General features: G+C 38.8%; 4 protein-coding genes across 4 annotated transcripts; 3 read left to right on the top strand and 1 right to left on the bottom strand.

Annotated features, from left to right (window-relative positions):
* Nucleotides 1–854: 854 nt before the first annotated feature.
* On the top strand, nt 855–3,876 carry MELLADRAFT_115898 (uncharacterized protein; the record flags this gene model as incomplete). Its single annotated transcript, XM_007407827.1, has 3 exons — nt 855–2,360; nt 2,448–3,379; nt 3,474–3,876. The coding sequence occupies 3 exons, from the start codon at nt 855–857 to the stop codon at nt 3,670–3,672; spliced, it is 2,637 nt and encodes an 878-aa protein (XP_007407889.1).
* A 2,804-nt stretch (nt 3,877–6,680) lies between these two features.
* On the bottom strand, nt 6,681–7,223 carry MELLADRAFT_61594 (uncharacterized protein; the record flags this gene model as incomplete). Its single annotated transcript, XM_007407733.1, has 2 exons — nt 6,681–7,030; nt 7,133–7,223. The coding sequence occupies 2 exons, from the start codon at nt 7,221–7,223 to the stop codon at nt 6,681–6,683; spliced, it is 441 nt and encodes a 146-aa protein (XP_007407795.1).
* A 1,843-nt stretch (nt 7,224–9,066) lies between these two features.
* MELLADRAFT_84380 (uncharacterized protein) lies at nt 9,067–11,555 on the top strand (the record flags this gene model as incomplete). The annotated part of the gene is made up of 10 exons (XM_007407828.1): nt 9,067–9,264; nt 9,391–9,445; nt 9,606–9,664; nt 9,734–10,027; nt 10,075–10,499; nt 10,570–10,626; nt 10,702–10,798; nt 10,878–10,976; nt 11,066–11,327; nt 11,431–11,555. 10 exons carry the CDS (start codon nt 9,067–9,069, stop codon nt 11,553–11,555), a joined length of 1,671 nt encoding a protein of 556 aa, XP_007407890.1.
* A 2,639-nt stretch (nt 11,556–14,194) lies between these two features.
* MELLADRAFT_104682 (uncharacterized protein) lies at nt 14,195–17,620 on the top strand (the record flags this gene model as incomplete). The annotated part of the gene is made up of 4 exons (XM_007407829.1): nt 14,195–15,401; nt 15,500–16,075; nt 16,481–17,580; nt 17,609–17,620. The coding sequence occupies 4 exons, from the start codon at nt 14,195–14,197 to the stop codon at nt 17,618–17,620; spliced, it is 2,895 nt and encodes a 964-aa protein (XP_007407891.1).
* Nucleotides 17,621–20,875: the final 3,255 nt, after the last annotated feature.

Genomic DNA, 20,875 nt, shown 5'->3' with positions numbered 1-20,875 from the left:
TACCGAAGAGCAGAGTAAAAGGTAGACACTCATATAGAGTGGCTTCATTGATCATTGATTTTTCATTCTGTGTCTATTCTGTGTAAAGCCTCAACCTTTTTGCCGAATTGGCTCACTGCAAGGTTTTCAACTTCATCATTAAACATGATGAAAACATAAGAAATCGACTTCCAGGTGCTCATATATCCAAAGACAGTCGATGTGTTTCAGGTAATGGACAGGGTACATCCCAAATGTTCGATAGATGACTTGACAAAGTCCGTTGATGAGCTGTACCTCGTTTGAACTTTGAGCTGACCAGTAAAGCTCATCGAGGGAGTTGATTAAGTTTGGATAGATTGTGTGATCTTCTCATGAGATCTTCAAGATGTGAACCCTACATATCAGAATCTAGAGTCTCGCTGAGTAATTGATTACTCCGTCTGGTGTTGAGTCGCCTAATCAATCAGTCAGGGACGAATTGATTGATATGAAGATGATGGAATGGTGATCCGGAAGTGATTTGAAGACACCTCTTTGTGAGCTCAGAAGTTCAAGGGTGATAGAATTATGATTGCGAGAGAATAGAATTCGATATGTCCTTCCGAATTTGCCTCAAAGTTTCATTTATGTATATCTCGATGAGTGAGGTGATGAGATGAGATGAGATGAAGATACAAGAATGAGAGAGAGTTGATTTAGATTTCTAGTGAATTCTTTAAATTTCTTGTTTACCTCAACTTGTATGCTATATATATATCTGCTACATAGACTGTCTCTTTCTTTCTTTCTTTCTTTCTTTCTTTCTTTCTTTCTTTTCTTATTAAAACAGTTTTGATTAAAAATTGACATTAAATGATAAATCAACTTGATCGATGACTACTACTAACCATCAAGAAAATAGTACTTCAATTGGAATTTATAATTTAGTACCATTCTCAAATACTACTGCCAATGCTAGCAGCAATCAACAACAACATCATCAACAACAACCACAACAACCACAACAACCATCAATTTCTCAATCTCAATCTCAATCTCAACTGACTCAATCTACTTCTACTTCAAACTTTCAATCTTCAAATCATTTAAACTTAACAAATCATCTCTTTAGATTCGGACTCTTAAACTCTCAATTCAATGATATCAGAATCAAATGTTTCGGAAGAGTTTATCAACTTCATCGATTAGTCTTATCACAAGTGGATTTCTTTCATGCTTTATTCTCAGGTCCATGGAATGAATCAACCATCGAATCATCTAAATCAGATCAACCTTTGATTTCAATCAGATTTCCTCCTCAAGTTAATCGATCTTCATTCGAATATTGTTTATCTCATCTCTATGGTCATTCTCCTTTACTTGTACCTCCACCATGGGCATACGTATCAGGTGAACCACTCTTGTTAGGTAGAACTCATTCATTACTTACACGTGCTGCATCTAAATCACCACCTAATAGATGGGTCAACATATCAGATGAAGAATTAGCATGGGAACAACTTTTAACGATACCTAATTTACAACCTGCTTCTCCTACTTTCTTAGTATCACTTTTGGTTTGTTCTGATTATCTTGGGATGAGCGATTTGGCTCAAGATACGATTCAATTGATTAGAAAGACAATTACACCTTTTACGATTGTTAGATATCTTACTTTTTCAGATGGAAGATCGATTGATGATGAGATGACTGAATTGGAAAGAAATCAAAGTTGTTCTACACTTGAACAGATTAGTCAACTTGATCCGATCACCACTTCTTCTACTACTACTTCTATTCATGAACTTCAAGTTTCTAGAAACGAATCATTTGAATTTATAAAAGAATCAAATTTAAATTCAGAACATCAACATCATTCAATTGAAGACAATCAAGAAGAAGAAGATATCATTCTTTCTCATGGAGCTCCTGCACAACAAATCGGTCAAGCTTGTGCAAGCTGGTTATCAAAATGGTCAACTGAATTATTATCATTAGAAGAAGCTTTAATCGATCAAGACGAATTTGAATTATTACCGATCGGATCACATGAATCAAGAGTATTAGAAAGATGGCCATGGTTAAAAAGACCTGAGATGAGAATCTGGAGAGAGATTGGTGGTCTGAGTTCTAAATGGATTCGAGTCTTGATCAGTAGTGATGCTCTTTTTATTAGTCGTGATATTTCTGGACCGATTGATCAATCGAGTAGTAGTAGTGCTGGAATTGGTGGTGAATGGGAAAGATATGGTTTGGCTAGAAGAGTGGTCGAATTAAGAGAAAGAGAAAGGATGAGATTGTCAATCGAAACTGGGTTTCAAGAGGATCATCCTACTAAGATCTTACCTGATCCTGAACTTTGTAGGATCTTTGAGGATGGGATTTATTTTTCTCATTTGGTTTGTGGATTTCTTCTTTCTCTCTGTCTCTCCTTAAAAGTCAAAGACTTGAATCTCTAATGCATTCTTGTTGATTTGATTTGACAGACATTCGAACAATTATCTTTTATTTCTAATGATCGATCTTCCATCACCAATCAAAAGTTCGTAAGATCTAAAAGTTTACAAAGAGCACATTGGTTAGCCACCGAGTTTCGAGGAAAACTATCTCAAGATCATCATTTGACACATCCGATTCAAGATCTACATCAAGATGATTTACCAGTTTATGTGATTCCAGAAGATCGAACGAGTAGATTAGATGAATTAAACACTCCTTCTCAACTTACTGATTCGTTTTTCTTTGGATTAGGTCGAGATATGATCACCTCTTTACCGATCCCAACTGATGTGAATCCTAATAGGTTATACACAAGGTTTGAACCTAAACGATTCTCAGCTGAGTTTGTAAACTTGAGTCGATTAAGAGAACGTGATAGATTGTATAGTTTACCTCCATCTAATGTGATTGGATCGAATACGATTTTATATGCTGGATCGAAATTTAGTTGTTATTTACAAAGAGTTAGACAAGGTTCATTGATCGAACCTCAATTAGGAGTTTATGTTCATAGGTTATCAGAGGGGATCGAATCGGAACAAGATCGGATGATGGGTGCGGATTCGAACTCAAATTCGAATTCGAATGCTTCAATGGCTTTGGCTAATAGTCTTAGACAACTTCAGTTACAACCTAGTGTTGGAACTCATTCGTTGTTTGGTGAAGGGTCTAGATTAAGATCGGCTTTAGGACCTAGAGCTTTGACTGGAACTCTTCAACATCAACATCAACATCATCATTCAAATCATCATTCAAATCAACCGATTGGAGGTAAAAGTAATGGGGATTCGAATCCGAACCCGAATTCGAATGGAGTCATTGATGCTTATTTTGTTTTGAGAGTGGGTACTATGGATGGTACTTCTGGTACGATTTTTGAAAGTGCACCGGATGGGTTTGCTAAATCACAATCATGGGGGTAAGAGTGAAAGATGTTGATTTTTTTTTCATTCTACATACACACTAAACTGATTGGTGTGATTTGATTTTGATTTGATTTTTTGAATAAAAAGATATCGATCTAGATCTATGATGGGAGAAGAGTATCTTGGGATCAGTTCGAAAGAAATCGAAGGGGTTTCTACTGGATCTGGAATTGGAAAAACGGGGTCTTTATTAACTTCTTCTTCTACAACACCAACAATAGAGGACATCAAATCGATTGGAAAACATTCGGTTTTGAGATGTACTGTAGTGATTGGAGTGACTTGAAAAAAATCCAAGAGTTCTGCTTTTTTACTTTGTAAACAAAATGTATTGAGGTTTTTTTGGGGGGTTTTGTAACTTGTTTTTTTCCCCTTTTTAGCATGTAAAGTTTTCTTTATAAAGGTTTTTGTTTTTTAGACTAGTTTGTTTATTGTATTTCTTTTAGAGTTTTATTTAAGCATAAAATCATTTAATCAAATCGAAAAAAAAGGATCGGTGTGTAGTTTTCTCTTTTTGAAGCAAAGTTTTGTTATGTATGTTTTTTTTCTAGATGTCTAAAGAAATGATGCTTTTTTGTATGGTTTAACGTTTAAGTTTGGTTTTTTGCAAAAGAAGAATTGTAAAGGCCAAAAAACATGTTGAAGATTGAAGGTTATGTAGAAAGGGAAAGCTTGTGCTGATTGATGAAGTGTGTTAGAAAGTTGGTGTGGTATACCGTATGGGTTGATTTTGTGATGAGAAGGGTTTACTGAAAGATTTGGAGATGATTGATCTGGTTATTATATGGTGTGCAACTCTTACACTCAGCTTTTAATTAGAAATGTGATTATCTTCATTTAGTCCAAGGAGCGCGCTTCTAGAGAAGAGAATAGGTGTCACGTGCTGATAATGTGGCACAGCTCCGACGAAAGATCTGTAAGCATTCGCGTCGCGAATGATCAGCACTGCTGTGCTCTTTACCAACTCCGAATAAAGATTTCCCTCATTACCTTGACTGAGGATGCTCTTGACCTTTGTGAGATTACTATATGAAGCGGGCACTCTTTGAAGTTTGAACTCCGTTCTTCCCACTTCATATATTTTCTCAAAGACATCAAAATAAAGTTGTCTCCTAAAAAGTAATGTCTTTACTTTTCGAGATCTTCTATCGTCTTTGATCGTCTTTGATCTCATACACCACCAGGTCACTATTCCGGTTCTTGAACCGGATTTTGCCCCGGTCGATTAACGGTTTTCCCTTGACTGGTGAAGAACCTGTTTGGAACGAGTCCCTCCCAACCGTGCTGCAACGGGGGTTTTTCCCCGGTTTTTCAGCCGGGTTCACTCAGAGAAAAACCCGATGTTGAGCGGAAAATACCCAGTCCTTGAGTTAGGTTGATTCTGTGCGGTCAGGTGGCTCAGTTTTTTATTGTATGGATCCTGCGAGGAGCAAAGGTTTAGACTAGAGCACATATATTGGTTAAATTGCAATTAGTAAACTTAGTTGAAGATACATGGATAGACAATACAGAACTGGATAATTGTTTAAGTAAATCAGTGAAGAGAAGAAGCAGGTGGTTTCAAATTGGATGGTCAATTGAGAAGCTATGTAGACAATTTGATTGGTTGCTAATGCAAGCTATATGTCTATATGTGATAAAGTCCCGTTTGGAGTCTTGATAAGATTTAGATATAGGATGAATAGAGATGTATATACATAGCACGAGTTGAATCTGATACACCAGTTGCGTGATCGGTCTGATAAGAAAGCGAACTGAAGATGACCAGGGCTACGTTTACTTTGACTAGTATGTGGTCATTACATAATTCAGCTGATCTGAATCAAAAGGTAAGTGTTGATGAGAGTTGCATTGAGAAGGAGTAGGCAAAGGATTTGTTGAATGATAACTTGAAGGTGGTCGATTAGATTGAAGTGAAGGATCAAATGATGAAGAAATCAAAGCATTAGCAAAATGATTATAAGGAGATGGATAAGTTTGACCAAGTGGATCGATAATCTGTTATGCAGAAGTGAGAATCAAAATGATGAGATTAGTGAGATATGAAGTTGAAAAGGGTTAGTGGAATTAGACATGGTGATGATGATGATGAATGGTACTGAGAAATTGGTGAACTTCAAGTTGTTTATGAGTTGACTGATTGAAACTGCTTTTTGAGAATTGAAAAGGTTGAGAAAGCCAAGTTGGTTGTGTAATTTTCTTCACTTGATTCATTTTTGATGATGATGGTAATTAGTAACAGATGTCTTGATTTGGTTTTTAGCTTTTTTCTCAAGGTGAGAAAGTCAAAGACCTTTCATTGAATCGGGGTAAGCCCCGTGGCTTGCGTGCTCAGCGACAAAAATGGTTGAAACCCCGTTTTGAATCCGTTGAAGCTTGACCCATTGCGGAACCGTTGGTATCCATCACGGTTTTGAAAACGCTGCACCAAATGTGGTTGATGAACGGTTGATCCAATGGTTGATCAACCGTTCCTGATCAAACCATTGCAAAACTGGTTTTGGACGGTTGCAGAATGGAGTATTCACCGGATTGTACTCGGTTTATTTTTTCACCTCTGGAACCCGGTTGGTCAACTAAAAGTGACCTGGTGGTGTATATAAAAAATTTTAGAACCGCCGCGGCCCACCACTCCCTTTTAGTTTTGTATTACTTTTTTGGCCGCCCCATAGCGGACCTTTTAGATGCCTTTGAGTCTGCGCATGTATTTAACTATTCAGCATAGTCTTTTGTTTACATTTTGCAATTAGGACCTCTTGCCCCTATTCAGGCTAAAACTTCCTTTGTGAATTCCAGCCCGAATTCCACGAAGCACCAATTTCAAACCTATTCTTCAAAATGTCAACCTGATTGGAATTCATGTCAAGTTAAATCTCACTAGACACTTTTCTCACATCAGCTCAAATAGTAACAAAACCCGGTGCTCAGATGACTTCAAGTGTGAAATGAACTAAGATTGACTCTTTATTGACCCTCATTCTAAAGCTTAGAGGATAAGTTGGATTCATGTGATGAATAAAATGGTTATACAAGATATATGAACTTGATAAGAAATCAAGACCTTTTGGAAACTAAAAACGCTTAAATGCTACATGTTCAGAGGGACTAAACGAATAAAAGGTAAAAAAAGTTCTTTGCATGTCCGCCTTGTGAGTCCAGGTTTATTTTTTGTTGGATTTGAAAGAATTACCTAAGAAGTGAAGATTTGTAAAGAAAAAAAAACCGACGTAAGCAGGAGTTCAGTTCTTTGTGGTGAAAAATGGAAATGGGAAGATAACGTACGTTCGGAAGACTTCATACTTCATTTAATCGCTGGGTTCCACTTGAACTAGGAACAAGAAATCCCAGTGAAATCTTTGAAGTAGAATTGAAAACCAAAGAATTTGAAGTAGTAGCGATCGAAGATGAAGTTTTAGAATCAAAGGAACTCGGACCGGTGGAGACCAATGAATGATCTCTTGGATTTTGTTTAGGCTTAGATTTACAAGTTGATGAACCAGTTTGATGCCTTTGTTTTTTCTTTTTCGGTTTAATGATTTGGTTTGGTTTTTGGTGGTTTGTTTGATCGGATTTTGTACTTTGACTAAAATCACTTTCGTTGTCGATTTCGGATCCTTTTGGTTTGATTGTTTTAGGTATCCCATCTTCATAATAAAATCAAACATATTTCAGTTTAACTTTTCTTGAATGTGATTGAATTTGGATATGGAGATTAGAAATTCGGATGTTTAGAAACTTGGACTTACAAGTGATCGCTGGATCTACTGGTTTGGGTTTGTCTACTAAACTCTTGGCTAATCTATCTAAAGACTCTTTGGTGAGTTCCATGAATGACATTGTGGTGAAAGATAAGAGTTTGAGAGAAATTTTAGATTGATTTGATTGAGAGATTGGGATTTTTGGAAAGTAAAAAGATTCGAAACGGTGTAAGAGAGGTATTGAGATGTTCAGAAGAAAATCGTCAAGAAGTTTTTTTAAATAGACCTGAATAAGGATGTAAATTGGATATAGTGTGAGGAGGAAATGGAAGAAGACTGAGTAGGGATTTATAGCTACCCCGTTCGTGTCTAGATTCATGCATGATGTAAGTGGTGATCCTTGAAAACCATGGATTTTGAAAAAAGAAGGCGAGCATTCATTGGTTCAAATACTTTCAGTCCTGCACTGACTGATTTTTCAACCCGCGCATTATAACTGGGATCAAATTTGGTTTGCCATCCAGGGAAAATTTGAAATTTATTGGTCTACATTCAAATTGACCAGGTTTGCAAACATTTGGGATGGGATCGAAAAAAAAACACTTTGATCATTGAGGATTTGGAAAAGGTGCAAAGTTGATCGGGATGGTTGTAAGAGATGATCGTGATATCAAGATACACCAGTGATATCATTGTAGGTTTGATTAATTCTATGTCTGCATCACTTTGACCCAATTGATGGATGAAAACAAGTGAATGATGGAGATGTGATAAAGGTGCGCTTTCAACTTAAGGTTCGATATCTCTCAGCCATCTTTTCTTCCACCATCACAGGCTTTGTGGCGATTAGAATGGATTATCAGTTACCCTGTTAGCAACACGGATGCTTGAGTGTCGCGGGCAAAAGTGTGCAAGCCTCAAGGTTTCTGAAATTTGATAATTGTACACCACGATATTCCTTACATCGACTTGATGTGCTATTTCATTCGTAGCGCTTGCATATACTCAGAGCCTTCCTCCACCTCCAGAGGGATCTCCCGATTTATACGTCTGCCATCGATTATCAAGTATCTTCATCTTCATCGTAGCCGGACTCATCAAGCACACCGAGCCTCTACCCTTATTTACGCTTTTAGATTTCGATCATAGCGAGATTGATATTCCAGGGTACTAAACCTTGCAGTGAAAGTATTCGGCCAATGGGTATCAATGATGAGAGAAATGGATTGACTCACCGGTTTTCAGGGAAGCCCACTTCGAGAGGATATACTAGGATACCCCAGATATATCATCATCATGACATCACCAGGGTATGTATGACATCATCTTTGAAAATTTGATTTAAGCACTAATGTAAGTTGATGATGTTCCCGATTTTAATATCTGAAGCAAGTAAACACCATGAGTACTAACCACTTCAAAAGTTGTAAATCGATTTTTGTAGTTGATAGGATTTAAGACAATTTGCAATTAGTTAGATTGATTTCTCTCGATTCATGACCTTCATTTTCTGTTCTGGTGATTAGAGTCAATCTAACTTTGATCCCGATACTTATCACGTTTCTGATTTCTTGTAGGATATTCTTTTATTCGTTGGAAAACATCACACTTTGAAATGAACTTGTGCTTTATAAGGTTTCTCGAAATGATTCCAATTAAAATAGTCCTATCGATCAAGTGAAATGATTAAAGACCCTAAATCAAGAATATGGAAAGGCATCATGACGAGTATGCGTATCAGTGCTCACTTGGCAAACCCAGCTTCAGTGGACACCGCTTGTTGGAAGAACCCTATTTCGTTATGATCACTTATGCTCAACTATCGGAAGTCTCTATTATAAAAGGAAGGTCGATATTGGTTCATTCATTCGAAGTCCTTCAACAATCCATTGACGAGAAATAGCATCGGTGACTCATTAATCTAGGTTAAATTTATAGCTAGTGAATTACGCTCTTGGTCGACCTTCCTACATAAGTTGCAGATGACAGTCGTGAATTCTACTTCGAGATCATCAGTAGCGATATCCCCTAACGCCACTTGCGTAGATATAACATGCTCCAGCAGTCATGTGGCACACAAGGATCATGAATCGTTAGCTTCACCAAAAGCTGTCCCGCAACTGAGCATATGTCGATCCATTGCCATCCTCGCAGTTTGCATCTCAGCTTTCATTGTCAACGTCTGTCAATTTCCTTCTTTTCATTTTGCTTGGATTACAGCATACACTGGGTGCCACCATCTTCCCGTCACATACAGTATTTCTTATCGCGTTCTTTTTCTATGGACGCTTGCCAAAACATTCCAGAACTCGTCTCAATTAGCCATCAACGTGATCTTGCCAGTCATTCAACGCGAACTCGGTAAGCTAAGGATCCCTTCATTTCTTTCTAACTTATCGTCATACCCATTTTACGCTTCAAAAACACCCTAGAATGTCAAACTTACTAGCCGTTTCATTTGTACATGATCTGTTCATGTTTCCCAAAGATATCAACTCTTGCGACCTTCAATGGCTCTCAGGTGGTTTCGCATTAGGCTACGGAAGCTTTTTACTCCTGTCAGGTCGGTTAGCTGATATTGTGAGGAAGATTCCATTGATTTTTTTTATCTTCAAATCCTAGTCATCTCACTCTTCTTGATTTTGTTAGTATGGCCACAAGCTTTTCCTTCAAATCGGTCTCTTTATCTTTGCAATATCTTCACTTGCCAGTGCACTTGCCCGTACATCAATCCAATTATCAATCTTCAGAGCCGCAATGGGCCTCGGCTCCGCCGTTAGCGCACCTGCACTTCTTGGAGTTCTAGGCAGGAGTTTTGAAGTGGGTTCGCAGATTCGCATAATCGCGTATGCTGCCTTTTCGGCTGGTGCACCGCTTGGATCAGCCATGGGGCTACTTGTCGGTGGATTTATTGTTGAGAGGACGGCGCTTCATTGGAGATCTGTTCGTTTGGGTTTTTCTGGCACCTTTCGCGCGAAAAAGTTGCTGAGATTTCACCAAAAACTAACATTTCTATGTGGCAGTTCTTCTATTTCTGTCTGGCTTTCTCAACACTTGTGATGATTTTGGTCACATTTATCATTCCAGCAGATGATGTCCAACAGAAGAGCAGCACCGTGGATTGGATTGGAGCAGGATTAATTATCCCGGGTTTAGCAATGCTCATAGTATCACTCGCAACAGCTAGTGATAGCGGTTGGGCATCAGGAGAAGTATTGGGACCATTCTTTGGCTCTTTGATTTTCTTGATTGGCTTTGTGGCTTGGGAATCATACCTGGAGCGACATGAAACTAGATGGGGAGATCCATTGATGAAACTATCAATGTTTAGACGGGAATGTTTTGGGGTTTTGCAATGTATAGCTGCATTACTTTGGTTTGGATTTGTGGATGCCAATTATTTTTTGAATATCTTGTTGAGTACCTTGTTATCTACTGAAAATTATTCTTTGACTGATCCGGCGGATTCTTCTTCTTACCGACAGTTTTGAAGAATATTTGGAATTGGACTTGACCGAGACTGTGGTCCGATTCATACCTATGTTAGACATATTTCCTCTCTGTGAGACTTACCGATTATATCAAGCTGATATGTCATTGATCGATTTGTGAATCAGGCTTGTTGTCGGAGTTTTGTTGAATGTGATTGTGGGTTTCTTGATTAAAAAATGGCCGGCTCAGATTCTTGTCATGATCGGTTGCGCGGGCACAATGGTAAGACATAGTCATATTGGCTTACATAAATCAGTAGGCTCAGATGAACTCATGAACCCCTGGTCTCTCGTTTTCAAAGATATCTTGCCTGCTTATGGCTATCGCAGACCCTGAATCGAGTTATTGGGGTTACAGCTTTCCAGCAATAGCGCTTTCCGTTGTCGGTGCAGATTTTGTGGTGAGTCAACGCGAATTTTTAGGATTGGTTGCTTGAACTTGCATGCCACAGGGATTGGTCTGATTGTTTCATTTCTTTAATACGACCAGTTTGCAGTAGGTACAATGTATGGAGCCAAAATCGCTTCGAAAGATGAACAAGGTGTAGCCGGTGGAATCTTTCAAACCTTTTCACAGATCGGAAGAGCTATTGGTTTAAGTATCTCCACTATTGTTCAAGTAGAAGTGACCAAATCTGAAGGTCGGATCTACGGTGTGGAAGTGGGATCCGAGCTTCATGATGCACCAAGGCATATTTTCTTGTACGGAATCAGGGCAGGATTATGGACTTGTTTTGCTAGTGTGGCTTTAGGTAAGCAACTCGTTTGAATTTATCTCCCCTTTCCCGAGGTTTTTAGGCTGTTCATGCGTGGTTTGATATACATGGATTAAACTTGTTTTGGATGGTTTTGCAGCTACCCTTCTAGCCGCAACCTGTTTAAATAAAATGGGATATGTCGGCAAAGAACAAGGAACGTCTACATTGAAGCCTCAACAAGAGACGTCAAGAAACAAGGAAGATGGATCAGAGCTTGCATGAAAAAAATCCTTTACAAAAGGAAACAAAAGGAAAATGAATTGTTTTCACCTCAAGCTTTTTTGATTTTTTAAAATTGAAGGCAGGTGGAATGAGTCATGTACATTAGGTCAGAGACCACTAATAGGAATACTTGATTTTTTTTGCATGGTATTGAGTTTAATTTATTTGATCAATGTTTTTGTATGTGTTTTCTTATGTTGCTTATTATAAATTATCTGGAAATCTGCTTGTAACGTTTTCAATTTGATCTTTTACGAGTTCATATCATTTCTACTTACAAATATGTGCGAAAAAATCATTGACCAAGAGGAGACCTTGCACGTGGGTATTTTTGGAAGATTTGAAGATTTAATATTTGCTTTGAGAGCTCTCTGCTTGCTGTTCTACTTGAATGTGATTTCACCTATGAGTATCAGGTGGTCAGCTTTGTAAAAGCTGCACACACTGAACAAGAAGGTTGTCAGTCCTCGAGTGTCTTGTAAGATAAAGAACACCAGAAGAACTTCACAAGATAACATAAGTATAATCACTAAACTCTCAGTCTATATTAAAATGATAAAACAATAAAAATATATATACATAATTTAAAAAGTAGATTTATCTACAACCACACCTTAGGAATCTAGTCTCAAAGATTCAACGAAAACAACTTATAGGACCTAGTTTCAAAGGTCTAGTATGAAGCAGAAGTAATATAAAACGAATAACCAGCATAATTTGAAATCACTCATCTACACCTTCACTATGCTAAGTAAGAATATTGACCCGGAAGGAGAAGAAGTATGAAGTTATGACAATAACTAAAAGCAACTTAATTGAAATACGTAGGAACCACTGGTCAACGCTAACAAAGAAAGAGTAGCCAAGAGAACCGGCCGGAAAACAAATGACAAGTTCTATAAGAAGTGATCACAACAAAGACTAGCCAAGTACGTAAATAAACTAGCAAAGAGAAAATCCGTCATTACGTATATAAAAACTTACCTAAGGAGTAGATGTTTACTGCTCAAGGAATATATCATCGATAGAAGAAGATGTCAAAGGTACGAAGTACTATAAGAAGTATTGAAGTAGTACGCATACAAATTTACATAATGAATGTAACCTGAAAGCTATAAGAAGCCCTCTTCTTAGCTGACTAGAAGAAAGGGCATCGAATTTTACACATCCAATTTCTTAAGAACGTTAGTATTCCTTTTCTCGAAGTCCAGCGTAATAAACCATTTTAAAATACCTTATTGCTTAGAAATGATATTTTAAAATCCTTTATCCGTTCCACTTCTTAAAATAACCATACTAGCTATCCTAACAAGTTGACTTCGTAAAATAAACGTATCTACCTTCAAATCTGTTTTCTCTCGAAATCGCCAGTATACTGATCCTAGATTATTCTTGAATCATTATTACCTCTGTCTTAAATACTTAGTCACAGTTTCCAGTTACCTATTCGATCACATACTTTCCAACGGTTAATCATCAGTTCTCCCAAGACTACTTATTGCTTACTAGATCTAAAGTAAGTTCCTCCTATCTGGTCAATATCCTCAGTTCTCATAACGTGAAGTTATACGAGATCCCTGTCTATTTAGTTAGCAGGCAACTCTAAGCTTATTGCTTCAGAGTAAAAACTCGGGTCTAGGATTGACCATCCTCTACTGTCTCTCTCAGTAGGCCCGTGGTTTTAGTCGTGAAGAGCTCTTATTATTTGATATCTTCAGAAGTATTAACGTACAACTTATTGTTTGTAATATATAGTTCACATTAGCAGTACCTATTCCACGTACCCAGGGGAATAGAGCCTTAGTCAGGAATTAACTACGTAAGTTCTAGACCTTACTAGTGCCCTTTAGGTAGCCACCCTGACAATTGGGGGCCTCATCGCGTGTTTAATAACCCGAGTCTAATAAAAACTATTCTTTTTTTTTTAGTTTTTTTTAGATATAATATTAAAACCCATAAATTTTTTTTATCATTTTCCTTTTTACCTTTTCTTCCGTTTAAAAAAAAAGCTTCTTTCTATTTTTTCCGAAAATCTCTTTCGAATTAATAAATCAACGTTCACTAGAACTATTTCAACAGTTACCGTATTTTGATTTCGTACACGAAAACCCTTTCAGCGACGAAATATACAACCCCTGTTTCGGAATTCATATTCTAAACCCAAGAGTCCAATTCATCTTACAAAATTTCGCGATCAACGAATTCAACAGCATTGGAGCTTCTTGATATTAGCAGAGAGCTAAGGAAGGTAATTAATCCCTTAGTCGAGATCCAAGCATCAAAGTATCATAAGACAGATATCATAGGTGATATACTTGAAGTTATCAAGAGACTTGAATCAGAAGCGGAAAAACTCCGAAAGTTAGTCGTAATTACCAAGTGCATCATTTGTGCATTAACGAGTACTAACATAAGACTACAACAGTGAACAAGAACAGCAATTCCAATCAAGACCTATCCGAACAGACTCAGGCAGCAGGGACAACCCCATCAGTCTTGTCAGTCCAGAACCACAGCAACCAGACAGCCCCAGCTCCTCATACCACGGGTACGACGACGACGAAGACTTTGTCCGCAGATCCATCTGGTAAATATTTTTTACCAAATAAGAAGTCCGGCCTATAAAGACGTGATCTGACATGCCTCCTCGTAAATCATCCAGAGTCAGCAGCCTCGAAAGGCCCAACTACTCAGACTCCATCAGAAGATCTAGCTCGATCGGGAGTAAACGAGGATGTTCCAATGCAGTCAAACCTACCACCAGAACCGTCAATCCAGGAGATCCAGGAGGCTCAGGACTTGGAACAACAAGATCATATAGTGAAGTTGCACGAGTACCACTTCACCAAGTGGAGAAATGCGCAAACGTCGAATCCCAACAACACTCGGAACATCATGATTTATCTGAAGTTGTGGAAATCGACTCACGAAACTCTGAAGATTCTGATCGGCGAGGAAGCGGTGAAGACGCTATGCCACCCTTGGGACCCCTACGAGGAAGAGAAGAACCTTCTAGCGAGGACCTTGGGAGGGTTCATCGGCAAAGAGCAGTACCTCAAACCGCAGCAAGATCAGAATCACCAACAAACCCAAGCAGGACCATCCACAGGTCCAACGAGACACCAAGCGCACAAACCGACGAACGTCCCTTACAACAGACCAGCCCAAGCAGAGGACAAAGCCCACAATATGCAACAGATGTTGTCGTTCAGCCGAGCTTATTATCGAGCTGTGAAGGGGATGAGAGGTCCCAACAAAGGGAAAGGGAAGCAGAACCACCAACAATGAGTAAAGCTTTCTATACCACCCCTAGCCCATTCTTGACATCTCATAGATTTATAAGCGATCTAGTTCCTAAGTACGATGATACCAACGTTGTAAGATCCTCTTCTGTGAATGTTAAACCTATGCCAATTGTTCATCCTCAACCTATGCCTGTCACGAAGAATGTTGTTCAAGTTCCCAGTACTACTGTAGATATCGTCACTTCAAACTCTGCTGTAATCAATGAAAACATTGTTCAAAGTGCCAAAAACTTGCCGCATCAGAGACAAATAACTCAAACACAGCATAGTGTCGAAATCGTTTCTCAACATGAGAAAAAAGACCAGATGAGTTTAAGAACTGATAACAAGTTCGACAAAGATAGATTCTTAGCTGATTTACAGAAATCGGCTAAAAACTCTAAGAGCATTGAGCAAATTCTGCGAGAAACAGAAGTAAAAACACCACCACTCTTCAACAAAGAAGTTCCTAGAGAAATCGTAGATGATAAGAGTTCTGTCTCAGTAGAAGCAGAGAAAAGTCTCAACACTAAATTTAGAGATCTAAGACTACAAACCGAAAGTTTGTCGCCCAAATCCATGAGTTCTTTGAACGATCATCGATATGACCTAGAAACAAGAATTATCCGTTGCAAAATCATATTGAGAACAAAATCGAAGAATCCATAACGGTACTGAATAAGAAATGGGACCTAGGTCTGAACATTCTGAACGACGAAATGAACATACATTTCGAAGAAATGCGACAAAGCATAAATGAGAGCGACAGGAAACGCACATTTGAAGAAACGAATAAGATTTTAAGTGACCATCTTGATAGTATGGACGATATAATGTCCAATACAATCATGGTAAATAAAGAGATAGTTGAAGCTAATAGCCGACACTTAGCAGGACTAGTCAAAATAATAGACGATAAGATGATAGAGCAAAGTTTGACCTGCTCGTTGATACATCGAAATGTGGTAAGAATATTATCATCAATAGACAAGCTAACAACGAAAATAGAAACTCAAACTGGAGAACAAAGCATCTTACAGAACATTGTTCCAGATGCAACAGTAGCAAATAGTAACAACCCGTTCGCACACGAATTCGATGTGATACCTAAAGTAACACATCCATCAGAAAGGCGATATGCAGAGCAAGAAGAGAGTATAAGACTCGAAGAAAAGACAAGCATGACTAAGACGAGCGAGAGATCACAAATGGACCTGGAAATCCTGAAGCTACTACGTAAAGAATATTCACAATCAAGGGATTGGCCGAGATTCACCGGTGAAGGGGAATATAATCACCTGGATTGGATTGATTGGATAGACGGAGTTCAGGAGGAGTTCAATATGCCGGACGCTTTAATCACATGTAAGCTGGCGGTAGTGATGACAGGTACAGCACGTGCTTGGTACCAAAGCAAGAAGAAAACCATGCTCAAAACAAGCTGGGCAGAATGGAAGAAAGCAATCATGCAAGACTTCGGAACACCTTTGTGGAAAAGGAGGATGGCATCAGCATTCGAACGTGATAAATTCAAGAACGAGTACAGATCTCGACCGAACCCTTGGCTACTATCACAACGCAAAAGATTAGAAGCAGCGTGGCCTTTTCTAACAACATCAGAACATATAGACAAAATACTAGGTCTATGTAGCGGAGAACTAGAACATGCGATCCAATCGAGAATCAAAGATCGATCGAATTTCGAAGCGTTCATGAATATCTTTGAAGAGATTGTAACTACTACCTCTATAGGAAGGATAACAGACAAAGCAAGTAACTTGAGAGTCACCTTTAGTAACAGTAGAGAAGGCGGAGGTTCTTTTCCGAGAGAAGTAAACAAAGATCTGAGAGGATCCTTTACGAAAGACTTTAGATCAAAAGATCCAGACTCGACCAAAGCTATGGAGACCGAGCAAAAGAATGCCTTCAGATCACCCTTCAGGAGTCGAGGAGATAGACAGCGGTATGGCAAAAAACCAATCAACGCAGTGAACTGCGAAGAAGATCAGCTCTCATATCACGACGAGATGTCGGAGCAAGGAGAATCCATACAAAAATCGATAAATAGTGAAACTTCGGATGACGGAGAAGATTTCTGCATTAGCAATGTCGACATGTTCCAGCGAGGGGATGGTGTATTACAAGAAAACGATACAGACACTGAAAGTGAAGAAGATGTTACACACATGACACAAGAAATATCCCTTGAAACGTTAGCAAACAACATCAGCAAAGCAGAATCGATGGCTAATTCAATTCCAATAACTCCATTTATCGCTCGAAGAAAACTCCCAACATCAGATATTGATACCTTCCTCAGGATATCTATCAGAGGATTCGAGGAAGTGATGTTGATAGACACTTCCAAGCAAATTTCGACGATTCCAAAATTCATTTTAGAACAATGCTGGCCAACGTGGGAAACAGATATGAGCACGCTTCCAGATTTACATACATCTGACGAAAAATCAGAATACGGAAAGATAGGATCAATAAATTTACCTATCAAACTAGAGCATGATACGAGACCATGTTTTATACATATGAACTTCGTTATCACAGAAGACGAGCCTTCGATATTTTTAAGACTCGGATGTCAAAGTTTGAAAGAACTCGAAATGACCATTCATATGGGAAGAGAATCATCGTGTCGAATATGGGAAACGAACGAATCATTTTCATTTAAGCTGTGGACGTTAGACAAATACAACAGCAACCGCGCACGAGAAAAATCCACTCAAGTAATAGCGACGATTACCACTGAACCAGGTGATGGGCTAGATATAGCTGAACTGCAGTCTCAAGCAGCTACCCCGCAGCAATGGGACGGAGAAATTAAGTCAAAGCAAATATCAGACGCTAGACTATTGATGAGTAAACCAGCAAGAGGAAGAGCCCATAAAATAGGCCATCACTGTATCACGACAGTGCTATTAGATAATAGAATAGAGGCCAACATATTGCTTGACAGTGGAGCAGCGTGCTCGATTGTGGGAACAAACTATCTAGATATGATATTCCCAGAGTGGAAAGAGAACATATTACCACCCAGCACGATGACATTTAGAGGATGTGATGGGAAGCTTAAGGCTCTAGGGATCATAGAGATACCGATAGTGTTTCCACATCATCTGGGATCTGTGAGGATCATGCCAGAATTCGTTGTTATGGAAAATGCGTCATCAAATTACTTTATATTAGGAGGAGAATACCTGAGATTGTATGGAATAGACATAGTGCATAGCAAAGAAAAATTCTTTACCATTGGGAATGAGAATAAAAAGAAGAAATTTCTTCTCAGCCTTCTGAAAGAGGGAAAAATATCAGCAATCCAAGAGGTAGACGAAGAATTTGAGAAAACCATAGGTGACTGCAACATATCTCCCAGACTGAAGTCATCAGAACTACATTCTTTGAAAGCAGTTATGAGGAAATATCGAAAAGCTTTCGCATACAGTAAAAACCCTATAGGTACTATAGTAGGCCATGAGCTTAAACTAAGATTGACAGTACAAAAACCTTATCCACCAATTCTTAAGAAACAGGCGTATCCAGCAAGCCCATGGAGCCGAGATGAGATTGAGAAACACTTAGACGAGTTGATCAGTTATGGTATCATTAGGAAAGTAGGAGCTGACGAAGATGTTGACATTACTACACCTGTTATTATTGCTTGGCACAACGGGAAATCCCGCATGTGTGGGGATTTTAGAGCATTGAATACGTTTACCGTACCAGACAGATATCCCATGCCGCGAATATCACATTGCCTGACGAATTTAGGAGCAGCATTGTACATCTCGACAATGGACGTGATGAAGGTTTTTCATCAGAATACTCTGGATGAAGAGACCAGGAAAATGCTACGTATTATCTCACATAAAGGAATTCACAAATACCTTTGTATGCCGTTTGGAGTTAAAGGAGCACCAGCTCACTTTCAACGGATGATGGACAACGAATTCGCTGCTGAACTGAGTGAGGGATGGCTTATCATCTATATTGACGATATTATTGTATTTTCGAAAACATGGGAAGAGCATCTGCGTAGACTGATCCAAGTGTTCGAGAAAATAATTAAAATGGGAATGACCATATCTCTACAAAAGACAAACTTTGCATTTCAAGAATTGAAAGCACTGGGACATGTGGTATCGGGACTATGGATCGCGATAGATCAGAACAAAGTAGCAGTGGTATTACAGAAGCAGATACCTCAATCAGTGAAAGAAGTACAATCTTTCTTAGGTTTCGCGAACTACTACAGGTCACACTTGGAGGGATTCGCTAGAGTAAGCGGCCCATTATATAAACTTCTCCAGAAAGGAGTATCGTTTGAAATGACACACAATAGAGTGGAGTCATGGAACACTTTAAAGAAGAGACTGACAGAAGCCCCTTTTCTGTTACACGCAGACTTTAAACTACCATTCAAATTATATGTCGATGCAAGCTTCGACGGTTTAGGTGCGACATTGCAACAGATTCAGATAATCGACGGGAAACCCTATGAAGGATTGATTGGTTGTATATCAAGGAAGCTTAAACAATCTGAGTTAAACTACGGAGCCACGCAGTTAGAAAACTTGTGCTTAGTATGGGCACTAGATAAATTCCATTATTATCTTGATGGAGCATTTTTCGAAGTCATAACAGACTGTACAGCGTTGAAAGCCCTTTTAAACATGAAAACTCCAAACCGTCACATGTTACGATGGCAGATAGCGATCCAAGAATACAGATCATGTATGACAATTACCCATAGAGAAGGAAAGAAACATGATAACGCTGACGCTCTCAGCAGAATGGCTCTAGATAATAATGAGAGCAACCCAGCCTGGGAACCAGAAGACGATATTAGAGATATACCCATTATGGGAATCAGCATATCAGACCTATCAGAAGAATTCTTTGAACAGATTAAAGAAGATTATAAGTCAGAACCAAACACAGTGAAATTGGTCGAAATACTTAGAGCAGATCACAAAGTACATGAGTTAACATCGTCTTTGGACGGAATTTGGAAGAAGTCCTTTGAAGAAGGAAGGTTTACACTATTGAGTGGGGTATTATACCACAGAGAAAAGCATTCGTGTGTCATGGTAATTACGTCAGAAACAACAATCACAGATATATTAAAAATTTGTCACGATGACGTGATGTCAGGACATCTATCTCTAGACAGAACGCTGGACAGAGTTAAGCAAACGGCTTGGTGGCCGAACTGGAGAAAGCTCACAGAAGAATATGTCATTACGTGCAATACATGTCAAAAGACAAACCAAACCACGGGTAAGAAACTAGGTCTTCTTCAACAGATAACAGAACCTAAAGTCCCATGGGAGATTATTAATATGGATTTTGTCACTGGCCTACCAGCAGCAGGACACGATAATGTGGACTGTGTTCTAGTAGTAGTCGATAGATTTTTGAAAAGATGCCGGTTCTTACCCTGCCATAAAAACGCTACAGCAATGGACATAGCCTTATTATTTTGGGAAAGGATAATTTCGGACGCAGGGCTACCGCGAGTTATAATCAGCGACAGAGATCCCAAATTCACCTCGGAATTCTGGAAAGGTCTGTACTCGCTGACAGGAACAAAATTGTCTATGTCAACAGCATACCATCCGCAAACAGATGGCCTAGCGGAAAGGATGATAAGCAGTCTCGAAGACTTGATTAGAAGGTATTGCGGCTACGGCCTTGCATTCAAAGATGGCGAAGGATACACCCACGACTGGAAGACACTGCTACCAGCATTAGAGATTGCATACAATACGTCTACACATAGTACTACCGGAAAAACACCATTCGAAATAGAGCAAGGATTTAATATAAGAACTCCTAAAGACTTCTTGAGACCAAAAGACTCCACCTTCCATCCAACAGCATCAAATTTTCATACGATGTTGACTAGAGCTAGAATGCACGCAGAGGAATGTATAAAAGATTCAACTAAATATAATAAAGAACGATGGGATAAGACCCACAAAGAACCTGATTTCAAAGTTGGAGAATTAGTCTTAATATCGA

Source organism: Melampsora larici-populina (assembly GCF_000204055.1).
Source record: "Melampsora larici-populina 98AG31 unplaced genomic scaffold MELLAscaffold_10, whole genome shotgun sequence".
NCBI lineage: Eukaryota > Fungi > Basidiomycota > Pucciniomycetes > Pucciniales > Melampsoraceae > Melampsora > Melampsora laricis-populina.
The sequence above is the reverse complement of the archived record's forward strand: the minus strand, read 5'-3'. Positions and strand labels throughout refer to the sequence as shown.